General features: G+C 38.6%; 1 protein-coding gene across 1 annotated transcript; it reads right to left on the minus strand.

Annotated features, from left to right (window-relative positions):
• Positions 1-782: 782 nt before the first annotated feature.
• On the minus strand, positions 783-17,830 carry LOC141802946 (prolyl endopeptidase). Its single transcript, XM_074686772.1, has 15 exons — positions 17,536-17,830; positions 12,188-12,262; positions 11,964-12,097; positions 10,988-11,118; positions 10,678-10,887; positions 10,454-10,575; positions 10,154-10,259; positions 6,912-7,103; positions 4,901-5,098; positions 4,373-4,476; positions 4,010-4,146; positions 2,068-2,162; positions 1,857-1,988; positions 1,457-1,613; positions 783-1,329 (listed from the first exon to the last, which is right to left on the minus strand). Exons 1-15 carry the CDS (start codon positions 17,575-17,577, stop codon positions 1,035-1,037), a joined length of 2,130 nt encoding a protein of 709 aa, XP_074542873.1. The 5' UTR covers positions 17,578-17,830; the 3' UTR covers positions 783-1,034.
• Between the last annotated feature and the right edge of the window lie 557 nt (positions 17,831-18,387).

The following is an 18,387-nucleotide window of genomic DNA, read 5'->3' on the forward strand; positions in this document are numbered from 1 at the left end:
TGTCCCTTGCAGGAGACTCTAAGTTCACTGAAAGCTTGTACTGTTACAGGATTCTTCATCAATGTTGTGTCACTATGCTGCAGGTCTTTTCTTCCAGCTGTGTTCAGACTTTCTCATCACCAGTAACACTTTCACTGCTGTTAATACTGAACACATGTCTTCCAAATATGCAACAACTTTTTTCTTGTCACTGGCGCAGTAAAACCCTAACCCTAACATGCAACACCTCACCACCTGTTAAATAGTTCTTACCACTGTTATCAGTCTGTGCTCGTGAACTTGCATATTACTTACTTTTACACTATACTTATTTTTCTAGTTATATTCATTCCATCTTTTTATATTCTTATTGTAATTTTGTTTGCACTATACACTACCAGTGCGCTGCTGTAGTTCTTAAAAATTACTACTAGGGGTCCCCTAACTTTTCAGCCTATCGAAACCAGTGACCCAAAGACAAAAACAAACAGTTGAAGGGTCTAACATAGTGAATTTAGCAAAATGCTAGAGAGTTAGATAAACTGTGAGCACATGATGTTGCTGTTTCCCATATTAATCTGCCAGCACTGATACTTTCGTTATCCTGGCTTAGTCAAAAAAAAACAAGAAACCTAGTGGAAAAAAAATTAAATATTTTCTGTTAGCATGTTTTTATATTAAATCTTCCCACTAATTTTGTGTAATTTTTAAGAATAATTCATGAAACATGAATTTATTAATAGTTTTAGGTTTTGAAGAAATTTCATTATGGGGAGAGAAAGGAAAAAAAGGAAGCAAAGTGCAGATAGATTTTATTTTAAGAAACTTTTAGACAAAATGTAAAACATCATCCCAGATGTAAAGTACAGATTCAAATTAGGTTCATGATCTTTTTTGTTGTGTTTAAAGGTTATTGTAGTTAATGTAGTTTTAATGTATTGGTCGCTGTTTATTCTTTGCAATCCTTCACCGGCCTAATGTCTTAGATCTTTGTTTCCAAACCCCCTTAAAAAAATCTTCAAACTCTTGGACCTCCCTGTTCGTTGGTTTTCTCCTCAGTCCTTCCAGCTGAGCCTGAGTGTCTCAGCAATGAAGGAGAAGATGTGCGAGTTCTCCAGGATGGCCTTGGTGGTGGGTTTCCCTGCTCCGTGTCCGCTGCGGGTGTCCACTCGGACCATCAGAGGCTGATGCTGCACAGGACTGCTGCCCACGCCGTACTGCAGGGCGGCGCAGTACTTCAGAGTGTGAAGGGGAACCACGCGGTCATCATGGTCTGCTGTCAGGAGCAGGACGGCGGGGTAAGGGGGGCCGGAGTATGGAGGAGGAGGCAGGTTGTGAAGAGGAGAATACCTAGAGAGGAAGAAGGGAAGATTTCGAAACAAGTTAAACGAGACTTAAGAATGTGAAAAAAAGAAATTAAACATAATCTCAAACTAAAGTAAGATTGACTGTTTGCTTGTTTTTGTGTTTTCCATACTTAATGAGCCACTTGAACTGCTCAGGGTCATCAGAGCAGCCATAGTCGGTGGTCCAGGCGTGGCCGATAGTAAACTTGTGGAACTTCAGCATATCCATCACTCCTACCTCTGCCACAGCACAGCCGAACAGGTCGGGACGCTGGTTCACACATGCAGCTGTGAAAAGTATGTTAGAAATGAACACACATCAGGAGCTGAGTTTGTGCAGCGCCATATGGCAGCCAGCTTCTGGAAAATGATGTGACTGAGTGCTGTTTAATGTGCTGTTTCATAGCTTAATTAATTGGAGCTGAGGCAGCTGACTGCTGCTGGATGAATCTGGAGTTGGTAATCATGACTGAGACGTAAGAAAAAGATGCATAAGCAGAGCAGTGACGGCTCGGTTGCTCCTGTACTCACCCACTAGCAGCCCTCCATTAGAAGCCCCGTTGATGGCAATGCGGCTGGCTGTGGTGTAGTTCTCCTGGATCAGATACTCGGCTGCACACTGGAAGTCATCAAAGCAGTTCTGCTTGTTTCCCAGAGATCCGCCTACCAACACATGAAACAAAAGTTTTCAAGAGGGTTTGTCTAACTTACAGTGTGTTTGATGTTTCCTCAGTGTGTGTACCTTTGTGCCAGGTGAGGCCGTACTCTCCGCCTCCTCGGATGTTTGCCACTGCCAGGATGCCTCCCAGGTGTCTCACATACAGCAAGTTTGCGACACTAAACACAATGACAAACAACTTATTTAATCTCAAAGATCTTATAACTGAACTATAATTACATCTATTCAGTGGAGCAGGGATATGCAAACTTTTTCTAAGGCCCCGTCTACGCGACAACGTTTTATCCGAAAATGCTAAGACGCAGTGAAAAAAATCTGTGTTTACACGAACACCAAGGGACTGAACAGGCTGTAGTAAGCATGCCAAGCCTGTAGTTGGTGCTAAAACTGTCCTGTCCAGAAGCCGCTTTTGGGAGATCTCCACCGAAATAGAGTTGAGCCAATCATCTGGTGTATTGGTGAATACTGAGTGCAGAATTGGAGCAACAGATGCACATTTTGTTAAAGGCAGTCGGCAGATTCAGCAGCACAAGCACAACATGGTATCCCACGACGATCGTAACAGCGTTTCCACCAAAAATGCCAGCTTACTGTTTACAAGGCGACGGTGTCGGCAGCGTTTCAGAAAAAGCCTACTCTGGAGGCCATTTTCAAAGTTTGCATTTTAGGTTGACTAAAACGCTGTTACTGTGTCAACGTGAGGCCGAAACGCAACAATACTTTTGCGTTTGACCCTAAAACCTGAGAACAGCTGCATTTGATTCTACCCAAATCACCAAAAGTTAGTGGCTCTTTCTGACATGTTTTGTGAACTGTAAAAGTAACAGTTATTAATGTTCTTGGTGATGTTTCTTTATAAAAATCAGTCACTAGGTGGCGCAATATACATCTGTGCCATCAATACAGACTTCCAAAATCAAACCTCACCTGTCCCTCAATTCTCTCTTGATAACAGAAGATAACTTGACATTTTTAATCACAATGTTACCAGCTACATAAACATCAGGAAAGTTTTTCTTCTTCTGAAGGAACATGATGTTATTCTGTATTTAATTTTGTTAATCTTTATGCTTTTTATCTATGCATTTGTTAACAATCTCTTCTGTTCAACTTCATATTTTTTGTTTGTTTTTTTTCTTATCTCATTGTACCACACTACCCATTGGCAAAATATATATTTCCATTTAAAGCACAGCTGGTCTATTACAATCCAGCCAATCAAGTCTGTGAAAAAGGTTGTGTTAGAAATACTTCTCGAAGGACCCCCCCAAAATTTTGCAGTTGAGGCTTTTGGGGGTTCTCTTGTGACTACTTCACCCAGTGCTTTTAAACTTTCTTTTTTTCCCCAGGTGTGATATTATTGTCTTCATCCTCTTCAAAAACTCTTTCTTTTGCCACTTCCCCTTAATGCGTTTGTTAAAAATCCATGAATCCTTGAAATTTAGAATTATCTTAATTCAAAAAGCTAAACAAATATACATTTTTCCTCTCCCACTGGCATTTTTTCAAACTATTTACAACCAATTCAGGTGTCATTTTGTTTTAAGTATCTCTTACCAAACATTTTTCTAGCCTCGTCAGTGACTCTGAATCACGTTGAGTCTGATAAGGCAATTTTTTACTTAAACTAATCAAAAACACTCAATCAGATTTCAGTTTTTGCAAAGATCTGCGCGACTCCTAAATCATTCAGAGTACCACCTTTTTTACCTTGTGTCCTACTCGCCACAAGATGGCAGCAGAGACTTGTAAAAAATCTTTAGCTTCAGTTAGCATCCTCAATCTAGGGATGATATGGTGTAAACTTTAATAACTACTAAGTAAAGAAAATTAGATGTAGTAAAACAGAGGATATGGACCCCTTTTTTAGGTTCCTGTTGAAGTTGATCTTGTCTAGAAATGTTTGCTTACCAATCTTTTTGGGTTTTTTTCCAAGAAAAGTTTTCAATTCTTTAGTTCTTTAAATTGATTTGTGCTGACATAAAGAGACGTCTGTGGTACTTACTCATAATGAGGTTGTATGGAAGCTTCGAAGCCTCCGTATCCGTACAGGAACACAGGATTACTCCCATCTTTCTTCAGGTCTTTAGCGTGGACCAAGAACATGGGGATTTCGGTTCCATCTTTACTGGGATAAAACACCTTTAAATGGGCAGTAGGACAATAAAACGTAAATATGTCAGCTTTCAAATAAATATTTATGCTTTTTTAACCCTTTCCACCAGTTTTTCAACACAGTAGCGATTCTGAATGGTAATGTAAATATGTAAACATGTTTATGATTGAAAACAGGAACCCGTTAAGAGAAAGTAAAACTGTTAACAGTAAGTGCTCTGCAGTAAATTGATAAGATAAGAAAGGTAATTACCTGGCTGGTCAGATAGTCCTCCTGCCTGATGCCTTTGACCTCCACTTCTCTGAAAACACTTGGCTCAGGGTTTGATTCGCTCAAATCACAGTGGTAGATGATACCTGGGAAGTACACAAAAGAGGTTACTATGAGTTTAACTAATGTAGGGAGAATTTTTTGTCATAAAGACTTAAAAGGGACTGATGAGATTCTTTTTAAAGTCATGTCTGTTTCTGAAAACTCTAAGTTCCTTTATCCTTTGTATGCATTTGTAAAATCATCACCTTTGAATCTCTATTATTATTTATGCCTTTCTTAGAAGAGGTTACTGGTAAAAGATAACATGAGATTCCACCCTGACTGTAAAATAAAACAGCTGATAATGTTTTATTCCAGTCCAAATTTTCCGTTTTGATTAGGTTAAAGAGAAAGGGAAAGTTACTCCATAAGATGCAGATAACTGCAATCTTTAAGGTAAGTGTTTTTGGCCTCTGACAGCATCACTTTCACCAGAATAAAAGGAAAAAACAGGAAGTGACAGAGTACCTGGTGTGGTGAAGGAGGTGAACTTGTAGAAGAAGTCAGAGTGTTTCTTCTTGCAGCTCACTCCAACCACAGTCCCAACATCCAGAGGCAAATCTCTGACCAGCTGACCCGTGGACAACTCATACACCTGCAGGATGTCCTTCACATCATGGAGGTAGTTGACCAGCAGGTGGTGCTGGTTCACACAGGAGACCAAGCCTGAAGGGAGTTCAATTTATAACACTGTTATCAAAGGAAACGGTTTCACTTCTACATTACTGCTGGCATTAAAATGTCCTTTTGTGCAAACTTTCTAATTAATTTTAGTAAGAAAAAGTCCCTTTATGAACCTGGGGTGAAAGAAAATTATTAATCAAGATTAACTGAACAGGAAAGCAAAGAATTGCTCTTGTAATTTAAGTGTTTCTGTTCAGACAAAATGTTCAAAATGGTGAAATCTGAGTCTTCGCCACTAGGGGGCAATCTAAGTGTTACTCATATCAATGTAGGACACACTGCTCAGCTGCTCTTCTCCCTTAGTGACTCTACTTACAATGCAGCACATCACCACATCACCATAAATGGTGTTTTATTTCTAAGTGTCACAAAAAGGTCAATCCAAAGTGTTACAGCTGTCACATTAAGGAGAGGACACTCACAGGTTACCTGTTGTATAAATGTTTCAGTGTTGAATAATACAAACATTGTTACATAAACTTTTAGAAGAAAAAATGTTATTGTGAGTGAGATATTTAAGAGGCAAAGGGTTTTTAAAGACATTTAGCTTTTTAAAAAAATCTTTGATCCATGGTTCGATTTCTGTTCTTTTTATGCTTATTGTTAAAACTAGTTTGGGCTTTTATTTTGAAGGCTGGGTTTGCCATTCATTCATGAAAATACAATATCAACATATGCCAATAGGAAAAGTGTCCTGCTAATAAATAGGAGCAGTTAGTGTTGGGGTTTTGACTTTATTCTTAATGTTAGATGCTTAAACCAAGCTTCTGTAAAGCTTCTGTAGTTTGTTGATTCCACTTGACCCAGCCTACAAGTTTTGTTCTCATCCGAAGCTTTGAATCCTTTTTTAACTCATTGCATATTGAATGTTTATTCTTATAAAGCAGTGCTTCATTTTTTGCAGATTTCAGCTCTTTCTCTCTCAGTTTCCTGCTCTGTCCCATGTCCTATCCTTTCAAAATAAAGGTGTAGAAGCCAAAAATATAACTTTAAAAGAATTGGTTTAGCATTTTTAGTCAATCATTATTAAAAATAAATGCCTTTATATGAATAGTTTGGGTCAACTTGTGTTTTTCTTTAAAAAAAATCTCAGGTAATAAGCAGGATATTGAATAACGAACAGGTGGTTATGCAGATTAGAAGCCTGACAGGTGAGCAGCAGAGGGACCCTGATTCACTACAACACCCGATCATTGTTCACCTTCTGTTTATTTACCAGCCTTCATCTCAGGATACCAGAAGCAGTTCTTCTTGGCTTAAAACTAGGCTCTTGAGCAATTTTACGAAATGTTCACATAACACTTTTACATGCATAATTTGTGTTACATATCAATCTGTTTCAACACAGCAAAAATTTGGAAATTCACAGCTCTGAGTCAGTGATTTTGAGGTACGGTTACCATAACTCTAATGAGTCATTTAAAAAAATAAGATGAAATGCTTATGGACCAAGTTTCACTTTTTCAGCAGAGTTCCCTCTGACGAAGGTCTTCAACCACAGCCTTTAACTTCCCTATCTCCGTGGTGAGTGTGTTATCGAAACATTCGGGACAGAGATTCAGCGAAAACGTGTGTCACCAGAGTCTGCAGGCTGATTGTGGGATTACTGCGCCACTTCCACTTATTGGCAATTTACGTACACCTTGCTTAGTGGAATTTTTCACACACTCTTACACACGCCAAAGATGAGTGAACGTAAAGATGAATTTCATTCCTGCTGAGAACCGATACCAAATGAGTGGACAGACTTGACCTTCCAATGTACTACCAACTGAAAATTTCCATAAATACTCACCCAGGACGTCTTTGTCATGCTGTGGTATGAGGGTAGTCCAGTGCTCCTTGTCTGGTTTCTGGATGTCAATGTTGAGGAGACGGTAGCGAGGGGCATCAAGGTTGGAGCGAAAGGTGAAGACGGTGCCCTCATTGGTGATGTAAGAGTACTGGGCGTCAAAGTTGTCCACAAGTTTGACCCATGGCAGCAGACCTGGAGAATAAAATAGAGTTTTGTTTTTTTTTTAATAATTTTAGAATGTCAATAACAGCCAATGTTTTTTTCTTAAGTTTGGGATTCATAGTTGTAACCAAGAAAAGGCTAAAAATGTGAAGGTGCAGAATTTCAGGCCATTACGAGGACTAGCTTAGTCAAAGATACTGCAAACTAGAAAGAAAGAGTGCGCAGACCTCCACCAAGCATATAATGAAAGTCACAGAACACTTTAGTCCTACTTTAATGTTATATTCCCTTTCAGCAGACGGTCTGCTACAATTTGGTGTTACTTGCAGATTTGTACGATAATTTGTTACCTGACAGTGTTAAAAACTATGATGACCCAGTACATTTTTCGTATACTGGATCTTAGTATCCAGAATATTGCCAGGATCTGGATCATACTTTTACATCCGTCAGAAATTATCCTGACCTTGTCTTGTATTGTTTTGCAAAGCAATCTGACCATTTATTGTGGAGTTCTATACAAATATGGTGAAAATGGCCCTATCTCACAATGATAAAGAATCTTTAAAAAAGTCCTGGATCCAGACGGTGATCAGGATCACCTCCAAAATTAAATCACTTCTTCCTTATCCCATTTCGAACATTTCCTGAAAATTTCATCAAGATCCATTTGTTACTTTTTGAGTTATGTTGTTCACAGACAAACAGACAAACTCTCCCAAAAGTTTAACCTCCTTGGCAGAGGTAACCGTTTGATATTTGAAAAGACTTAAATTCTAAGATCTATTTTGAGCATGAACACAACTTATTTTGTCTTGATTAATGAGAAAATTTAAAAATCCAGTAAGAAAAATCTTCTTGAAAAGGCTAGTATGGGTCTCTCAACAAAAGTCTCATCAAAATAAAAGTTGTTTTAAGTTTCAGTAACATCCTCAAGTTGCTTGATTCAAGACTATTACAAAACGCATCCGTTAAAAACATGTAAGCCAGTTGAATGTCTCATCTTGTACGAAAATGTATAAAAATGTGGAGACACCATATAAACTGAAACAAAACTCCTCATACAGTTACACATCCAAATTTCCTTTTTTATCAGCAATAAAAATCACAAAGCTTCATATTTTTGGCTCAAACAACATTTCTTTAAAACAGAAAAAACATCTCATTATCAATATTATAATTATTATTGTTATTTTTTTTTTACCTAAATAAGTGGTATTTTTTTGGTATTTATCTTTTTAAATCGAGAACACTAAAAGAATGAAATTAGAATGTGTTGCTTATATTCTGCGTTTATTATTCTGCTTCTGGAAGTTTGTTTTTGAGTACTGTCTTCAAAAAAAAAATGTTTTCTTTATGTTATGACTGAGGAATATTGTTTTCTTGTTGAGTAAAATTAACTTGCTGCATGGATGAATAATTTAATTAGCTCTAAGAAATTTTCCTTTAATTTACTCATATTTAAGCTTCCCTTTTTAAAGCAGGACACAGAGACAGTATCGAGAGGAAAAAACATACACAAAAGGTGTTTTTACTCAAGAGAAACGTCTCCATTATTCTAAGAAAAGTTGAGGATCCTGACTTTTAAACAACCTGGGAAAACATTTTTTTCTAAGAAAGTCAACAAGAGCGTCTTCTCCATCAGAGAGGGTACTCCCCCATCAAAAGAAGAAGTGTCACCAGATTGGCTCAATAACTTTCCTACTGCAACACTGAAAACTCAGTAAACAAATTAAAGAGCCGTTTTGAATAATATTGAGCTACTTTGATGGTTAGTGATCACCTCAGTCATGTTCCATGCAAAGTTATCCGGTTCTGCTTTGTCAGCTGAATGTTCTCAAACGTGAACTGAGTTCAGAGGGTTTTTTTAATTGTAACCACACACTTTTTGGTTTCGGTGCACACTCAACTGAGTAACGAGGGAAAAAAAAGTAGACAAACAGACTCATTTTTGACCACCAAAAGAATAGATTAAACCCTGGCCTTCCCCTTTTTTCTGCCCTGAAGAGTCAGCGCAGAGCTAGGTGAGCTAGCCAAAGGGCTAACCCGCTCAATGTTTGCATAGAAAATGAACTATTAAAGAAGAGCAGCTAAACTTGTGCTGTTTTTATCTATTTGAAATTTTCAAGTTGCAGAAACTGAAATTTAAGTGTTTGTCTTATTTCTAGCAAGAACTTGTCTTTGTAGTCTTGACATGAGCCCCATTTATAGACAAGTCTAGAAAAATGCCATATTCCAAGATACTAAAAGGCAAAATGATTTGCTTGTAAAGAATAAAAAACGTCTGCCAGTGGGGTTAGAAAAATTTGCTTAATTTACTAAAGTAACCCCTTTTGGCTGTCTTTTAGTCTTTACAAGCAATTCAGGTTTCATTTTTGTCTTTAAATATCATAAATTTAACATTTTTCTTGTCTTGTGAGTCAGTGTGGCTCCTATTAGATGTTAGCAGACAATTTTGTTAGACATAAGACATCAATACTTGCTTTTATTTCAATTTGTATTGTAGTGCTGCCAGAGAGAGTTTCATTTTTAACTTGGTGCTTCAAGGGTTAAAAAAGGTAAACAAGGTCCAAAGAGAAACTATAAGTTTACTATGTAACTTTAGACCATCGCCTGAATTGGTTGCCTACTGTCTTACCAGCTGTATGCCTCAGTTGGTGAAGGTTTATTAACTTACCCAAGATCCAGTTTCTACAACAGGTGATGAACTGATGATGTAGTGCAAAGAAATGAACATGATACAGAATGACATCTGCTACTTAAAATTCAGAGAAGTGAGCCTGAATGGAAAAGGAAACATCACCTGGGGATGTACCTGCAGAGCAGTGTGTGGTTGTATGTGTGTGTAGATTTAACACCTGACATGTATGGGAAGGGGGCATCATTCCAAATCATCACATTTATCCTTTTGACGGCAAAGCAAAGCTCATTATGCAGTGCATCCACTACCCACTGCTGACTTTGAAAACATGATTTAAAGTTTGCCTTTCATCAGCCTTTTGCTGTTGTTTCTATATCCTTCTCAAAAGAATAAGATTTATTTTGTGAGTAGGACGCTGACATTTCATAAAGATACAGACCTTTGATGCCATCAGGGAGCTGCTGGAGGTCACAGTACCACAGGCGGTTGACGGGCTCGCAGCCTTCACTGATGGACATCACAGCATAACGGCCGTCATCTGTGACCTAGGGAGGATGTTGTCTATTAACATCCTTACAGTAACTCTTGTTTTAATTTGCTCATAACGAGACAAGCTTATCCTCAACAACCAGCTGAAAGACTACACAGATAGACAGATACAAGAAGTGACGGAAGATTTTTCTCGATCCAAAACTTTGCATAATGTTCTAACTCAAACTTTTAGTAACTTTTCACTTACTTCAACTGAACTCTGCCACTTTGGATTGTCTGGGAACTCTGCAACCAGAATGTCCTCTGACTGTTTGGTGCCAACGACGTGGTAGTACAGCTTCTGGTTCATGTTGGTGGTAGTTTCGGTGCCTTCAGTGAAACACAGACAGGTTTAATCTTCAATGCATGTAATTACCTTTATGAGTGTTGGTTGAAAGATTTAAATCTTTGTGCTAAGGGATGCTTCCCTACCATCAGCCTTCCCCTCCTGTGGTGGGTAGCAGTTGTAAAAGATCCCCTTGGCATCGTGCGTCCAGGCCAGGCAGCTGAACTTCACCCTCTCCAGAACATCAGGCAGAGGTTTGAGATCATCAACTGTCATGAAGTGGACTGTCACCCAGTCTGAACCACTGCTGCTCAAACCATACGCAAAGTACTCGCACTCCTCAGAGAGACGGCCCACTGGAGGAAGACAAGGACGAATAAAAGACACACAGAGGACGTCAGAGCTCTGTTTCTTTCTTCTCATGTCTTGGATTGAGTATAGAGTATGTGATCTCACTCTTGAGTGCTACAGTGCCGTCTTCAGAGAGTGTGTTTGGGTCAAAGAACACAGTGGCAGGGCTGTCCAGGGTGTCCTGTACGTACAGCACACTCTGGTTCTGCAGACCTTTATTGAGAAAGAAGAAAAACCTGGAGAAAAAATGAAAAGAGCATGAAACAATATTTTGTTTTCATTGTTTTACTGCTCTCATCTGTTTTACTGTGACACAGGTACTAAAGCTTGATTTAATCACCCTTGCATTTATTTTTATAGTTTATTTAATATTTATTTGAATCCACTTTCTTGAATCCAAATTTCATTATTTTACTTTTTGGATTTTTTTTAATTATTATTTTTTTAACCATTACTTTTATTCCTGTGATTTTGTGCTTGTATTGTGTTTTTGTCAGCTGTGAAAATCGCAGTATGAGGCTTGTACAAAATCCCTTTGTCATAGCTGTTAATTTACGCTTTATTTTATTCCACCAAAGGTAAGATTTTATTACGTGTTTTGGTGACTAGAGAAATTTTTCTGGGTAGAAATTTGGTTTGTTGGAGTGTTGATAACTGTTTACAAGTTGTGATCTATCCATCCATCCATCTTCCACGCTTATCCAGGTCCAGGTCGCAGGAGCAGCAATGCTGTCAGCGAATACTATTGGCCCCTGTCCCTGGACATGTTCACTAGCTCCTCTGGGGGGTTATGATTCAATATGTCCATTTAAGGTAAACTCAGAAGATAAAATGAGATGAACCTTAAACTGCTGGTTATTCTCAAGAGATGTGGTTGAGTGACACTGATTTTGGTAAAGACTGATGATGAATGATTAAATTCTTCTGATAGACCCATTAACCTGAAGATGGCGAGCTAACCCTGAACTAGCTCAAATAAGAGACAACCTCACTCCATTCCACTATTGACCTTATTTGCATTTTCTATTTTTTCTAAACTGTCAATACATTTAATCGTAGCACTTCAAATCTCAGTAAGTACCTCTTTCCTCTTTTAAAGGGGCAGCTGTATTTTGGATAGTTGTAGAGCTCAGTGAGACGCTCGTGAAACTGAGCCCGCACAGCACACTTCTCCAGGTATGGCATGGTCAGCTTGTTCTGCTCCTCAACGAAAGCCTGAGATTCACAAGAAGCAACACGAAGAGTGAGATTACAAAACTTTTGGATGAAGCTTCATCTTCAAGATCTTTTGTGATCAATACACACCATTGTCTCGGCACAATCCGGGTCCTCCAGCCATGCATAAGGATCGCAGATCTTATTTCCATGGTAGTCATCCACCTGTTGCAATTACAAACACATTAAAACAGGAAAAACAGCACGACCATTGTGTTCAGGTTTTTCACAGTAGCTCTCTTGTGCAGAAATTTTGATGAATTGTGTTTCTGGGTAGAATTTCTCTGGAATTTAGCATTTGGCCTGATGCACCAGTCATATTTGCTTCACTGTCACCATTCAAGGTTGTTATACAAAGAGCTGCGCTTGGTTTCCTGAGAAGCACAACTTAATATTCGTGAGAATTTCAGGTCAGCTTGTTTACTTTTGTAGCAAATCAAGTCAAAGTGAAAGTGCTTGTGGCCAAGTTTGTTGCATAAAAATGGACACCGTCAGGTGTTCTGTTTCAACATGGTTGTTTTCTTACAAAAGAAAAAAAGGAAGTGTGCTACTTTTGTTAAAATGTAAGCAAACAGGATTTAAGGCAAACATATAATCTTTCCAGCTCACACAGTGGTGGTTTTAAAGTAGTTTGGATTATAACTTCACACTTCTACAGTTTATTGCACTTCTGGTGCAAATCATTAATAAAGCAGAAAAAGGGTTAAATGTGTTATGCAGATAATTTCTCTGTTTTTAAATGTTAATTTTAAATGTTAATCTTAAATAAATTGTATTCCGTTATAAAGCCTGTTTATTTCTCTTTTAAATGGAGCACAATATGTAAGGAACACGCATTTGTAGAATGAGCAGCAGAGCTGAGTGTGAGAGGTGTGCCCTTGAAAAAATTGTCGAAACTTTTCTGTCAATGCCAATCAGCATATTCTGCCACTGACTCTGCCATTTCTTGATCCAAAAAGGAAAAGATAAAGCTTACTGTTGCTAACTCAGTGCACTGGTCATTGAAATGCCTTATTACCTCCGGCAAGGAGGGTATATTTTTGGGAGAGTCTGTCCGTCTGATTTTGAGTGTTTGTCTGTGAACAACATAGCTCAAAAACTAACAAACAGACCTTGATAAATTTTCAGGAAATGTTCAAAATGGGATAAGGAAGAAGTGACTAAATTTTGGGGGTGATCCGGATCACCGTCTGGATCCAGGACTTTTTTAAAGGATTATTTATTATTGTGAGATAAGGCTGTTTTCACCATATTTGTATATAACTCTACGATAAATGGTTGGATTGCTTTGCAAAACAATACAAGACGAAGACAAGATAATTTCTGACAGATGTAAAAGTATAATGCAGATCCCACCATGGATACTAAGATCTGGAATATGAAATATGTACTGGGTCATCATCATTTTCAAAAAAGAGAGTATCACATTAAAGTAGGACTAAAGTGTTGCGTGACAATCACAGTATACTTGGCTGAGGTCTGCGCTCGCTGAGTGCTTTTCTAGTTTTTAGGGTTGTAATAACATTCATGAAAATAAAAAAAATGCTGAAATAAAATTCAAAGATGCACGAAATATATTAAAAAGAAAATCAAAGTGCCCAAATTTCAGTGTGTGACTGCAGGTATTCCACACAAAATCTTCAGTTTCCACAAGTCTAGCATTGATAATGTGGCATATATACATACATACACACACAATAGGTCTGTATAAATAAAAGCCAGTTTTAGGACAGACACATCAGTCTGGATCAGCAGGTCTCCTCAACTCTCCTCTGTGTGTATCAGGGCATGGGAGGCTATTTTTGTTAGAAGACCATAACTTTGACATTAATCTGTCTGAATATAACAAACTTTATTCAATGTTTGATCAAAAACTACAGCAAGGCAGCGTCAAACTGCCTGCTTCGTCATGTTTGCTCTGCTTCAACATGATGTCTGTTTTGGAGTTTGAGAAAACACCGTTGGGAATAACTTGAAGTGCACGTATATGTCTATAAAAGAAGTCTAAAGTTTCTGGGTCAATGACTGGATCATATCTTTCCAATCTCATCTGATTTGTACCAGGCAGGGAAGTAAACTCCCATTTAGTGTTGCAATTTCTCTTTTTTGGATAAAGTCATAGTGATACCGTCAGATAAAAGGGATGTTACTCGAAATGACCCATATTCAGAGCAATCATATTATATTATATTCTCAACAAGGTAATTTAGTCTGTAAATGACCTCATATCAACATTTATGAGTTTTGTTTGGAATGTTATTGAATTTTATTGAATTTTATTGTAGTGAAGTGCACAAGCTCAGCGATGAACACCACGTACCGTTATTCTGTGGTTGAATCTTCTCGTAATCTGTCTTTGGGTAAATGTTTTTGCGGGTGTATGTCTCCTGAGTTCCTCTTCCTCAGCATGACTCCACAGTACATTACATGACCTGTGGCCATTTTTGTGAGCATTTCCCACCACCTCAGCTCTTTTGCTCTGAAGACTCACTCTTTTATGGAGTGTCAGTTGCAAACGCTGAAAAATCCTACACCGCATGAAAGGGGAACGCTTCAGACGTAAGAGACGTATGCAGGGGTTGCACTGAGGACACTGAGGTCATGTCCTCATTTGCTGGTTATAATCACCTTATCAGGATTTCACATCCTTCAATCACAAAGAAATGACATATGGTGGATTTTAAAGGCTAATTCTGTACTACGAAATTAATACACTTTAGTAGAGCTAATAAATACCATACTGATTTGTAGTATATACTTTAAGCATCTTGTTTATTTTCCCTGAGCTTTCAGTTTTTACTGTAAAGTACATTCAACAGCTTCATACAGTTGCTAGGCGCCGCCCTGTTGGCTATGGCTGCATTTTGCAGCAGCTCTCTCTTCTTTGTCCATTTCTTTGCCATGATCTTTGTATTTGGAGTGAATCATTACTTTGTTTGGCTCATTTGTTGGTTATGGACACCAAACTTTTTGTGGCTTCAGCGATATTTTTGCTACTTTTTCTCCTGTGTTTGTCTGGAGATCCCACATGTAACCATGGCTACATTGTTTACATGTAAACTCATCTGTTAGCAGCCTGTAGCATGTCAATGCTAACTAGTGTAAGGCCTGATGTCTTCTCAAAAGGTGAGGAGAAGGAGGTGAGGATGACGTGCTGGTTCTCAGGTGTGAGCTAAGAAGTGACGACATGGACCTGTCCTTCCATTCATTGTTATTGGGAACGTAAGATCTAGCTCCAGTAAGATGGACAAGCTAGCCGTGCTAACCCAGCAACAGAGGGAATACCAGAGGTCGGAGTAGCATCATGCTATTTACAGATATGGCTAATGGAGCTAACATCAGACACCAACGTCACATTGGAAGAGCTTCACCTGCTGTGAGCAGACAGGATCTAGGAGACAGAGACTGAACAGACTGCTGAAGAAGCTCAGTCCTGGACCCTGTTGAGGTGGAGGCTGGCTGAACTGGAGAATGATGGACAAGCTGTCATCAACTATTTTCTTATGGACCTTTTTGCACTTTCTATACACTGTCTTACTTTTGTTTTCTTGATTGCTGCTGTGACTTCAATTTCGTTGTACTTGTTACAATGACAATAAAGTTCTATTCTATTCTATTCTATTCTATTAAACAGATTTAATATTTAGCCTGCTTATTAGACTAACGAAATAACAGGCGATCATTCTCTGTTTTCACTTGTTAAGGTCTGGCACAAGCGGCAGCCCCTGGTCTTAAAACATGAAACCTATGTGGAAGTGCTTCAGACTGCAGTTCTCTGAGCGGCCACTCGAGGCAGGCTGTTAAAACACTGGAAATCACATACACATCAATTCAAGAAAGGCTTTTTCAGCAAAAATAAAAACATGATTTCAGTCTGGTTAAAAGAAATTCTCAATGAGGGATGGGGGCAATTTTTTTTCCAACTCATTATTAATGGGGCTATTATTAGTCATGAGTTTTGTCCGTATAAGGACATGGTTAACTTGACTGACAAAAGAGCTGAGGTTGCGTTCAAGGTTTAGTTTCAGGTTTAGTTTCTGTTAGGGGACATGTCGAGGACAGGCTTCAAAACTTTGTATTAGAAAAAATGTGTGTAGTTGTAACAGGGTTGATATGTCACTTATTATTTTTTTAATCATTTTTTTTCTTTGTGTAGCCTCATTTTTCTGGTCAGTTTCTTCTTCGTTGGTGTCTTGTCTTTTATATTTGGTTTGCCCCCTGCTTTCTCCCCTTTTCTGTGCCGTCCTTGGGGAGTAGTCGGTGTTCACCAATCAAATTTGTCTCTTTTAACACCTATTTCTTTATTTTATGTGTCCCTTTTTGTCTATGATGTGTTTAATGTTTTTTATTGTCTACATTTTATTTTTATCTAGTTGCTTTGTTGTGTCCTAAATGTTATTTTTAATAGCTTTTGATTTCCATGTGCTTAGTGTTGGCTACTGTGCAAGCTAGTGTAGGCTAGCTAAGATGTACATTTGTCATTGCAGGAGAGGAGATGGGCTGCATTTGTTTCTATTGGAAGTTAAAGTAGATGCTTTCTTTGTTATGCAGGTATGATTTCTGTTGTGACGCATGTTGTTTTATTGCTGGCAGCTGTCAGTCTCCCCACACCCTTTTTCTGTGTCGTCCTTGGGGAGTGGAGCGGAGGCGGACTGCATTTGTTTTTGTTGAAGTTAAAAGAGACTCTTTCTGTGTTATGCAGATAATTAATGCTGACTGAGAGTGGGAGCAAAATCCTGTGTCGGTCATCCTTTGCAAATAAATACTCAACGCAGAGACCCACCAGTTGTCACGGAGACTACATCCATAAATTATACAGTCTAAAGTTTATGGACAGTTGAATTGTTACAATAAAACATGCCAGGGTCACTAAGAATGCTAATCCCTAAATGTTATGAAAGGTGTTGTAAAATGTATCAAAAAGTATGAAGCAAAAATAAATGAATACAAATAAATGCATACTCAAAAAACGTGACCTTTTTAGAGGAATGAGTTCAGACACACGAGGAGATCACATTTTTAAATCATGTGCTTTGTCATATTATGTTTAGGTGTTTGGAGGTTGACTGCTCAGGAAGTAAGGAAACCATGACCCAGTTACAGTAAAGTCCCAGCTTCAGTTTGAAAAGCAGCAGTGGTCAAAAACGGAAACGCAAAGTGACTACAGCGAAAGGCACGCAAATGAATCTGAGAAATCTGCGCTATGGTGGTCATAATCACCCTGCACCGTGAGGACGTCATTTCGTGTAACTCATATTCGTCCTCGAAGTTTTGTTTTTGTTTCCTCGTTCACTCCACGTTTGCTCCAACCCTCCACTCAGATGACACGTCCCTCTCTCGTTTTTTCTGCTTGTGAACTCGATATAGATTTTGTCACTATGATATGACAGGATGAAAGAGAAAGCCAGAGAGAGCTCTCAGACTTTAATCACACTGACCTTAGTCTCATCTCTTCGTGCAGCCGGATACTGAAACGCCATGTCGGAGTTAATTAAAGACTTCCTGAGTTTGTCTTTCTCGCTGTAGTCGGCTTTAACTCGCTGCTTCGTGTGTTTTGTTAACTCTTTTGTTATTGCTCCCAATGCACAGTCACTGTCTCAATGGACGACGGGCGGTCGGGCAGTGAAAGTGAAAGCATTCTGCATCACGTACACACACGTTCGTACAAACCGCCTGCTGCGCCCGTTCTGAACACAGGAAACGATGCGTCACCACGTCAAATGATGGCATACGTGCATGCCACGTACGCCCACGTGCATTAACTGTCGGATAAATAATGTGGTAAGAGCATTGATGTCTCTTATCACTTCCCATAGACTGAAGAAAATCGTTTGAAGATTAATGTTTTGCATGTACAATAGTAAAACTGATGTTGTTTGTGACTTTGAATAAATCTGCACCTGAAAGTAGATTTAGATATAAAACGCAAAAACACAACAGTAACCAGAAAAGCACTCAGAGAGATTGCCACACAAGACTTTAGTCCTACTTTAATGTTATACTCCCTTTCAGCAGACTGTCTGCTACACTTTGGTGTTAGTTGCAGGTTTTTACGATAATTTGTTACCTGACAATGTTGAAATTATGACGACCCAGTACATTTTTTTACATTCTGGACCTTAGTGTCAAGAATATTGGCAGGATCTGGATCGTACTTTTACATCTGTCTGAAATTATGGTGACCTTGTCTTGTCTTGTTTAACAAAGCAATCCGACCATTTATCATTGAGTTGTATATTGTGAAAACGGCCCTATGTCACAATAATAAAGAATCCTTAAAAAATTCCAGG

Source organism: Halichoeres trimaculatus, unplaced genomic scaffold, assembly GCF_033239565.1.
Source record: "Halichoeres trimaculatus isolate MK-OKI-2021-1 unplaced genomic scaffold, fHalTri1.1 fHalTri1_scaffold_14, whole genome shotgun sequence".
In the NCBI taxonomy this organism is placed as follows: Eukaryota; Metazoa; Chordata; class Actinopteri; order Labriformes; family Labridae; genus Halichoeres; species Halichoeres trimaculatus.

Excerpts from the sequence above, each read along its gene's own strand:
- LOC141802946 (XM_074686772.1), bottom strand. The coding sequence starts at position 17,577 with ATGGCGTTTCAGTATCCGGCTGCACGAAGAGATGAGACTAAG. Across the intron at positions 12,263-17,535 it reads CACGAAGAGATGAGACTAAG|GTGGATGACTACCATGGAAA; the intron begins GTCAGTGTGATT and ends TAATTGCAACAG. Across the intron at positions 1,330-1,456 it reads CAGTTCAAGTGGCTCATTAA|GTATTCTCCTCTTCACAACC; the intron begins GTATGGAAAACA and ends CTTCCTCTCTAG.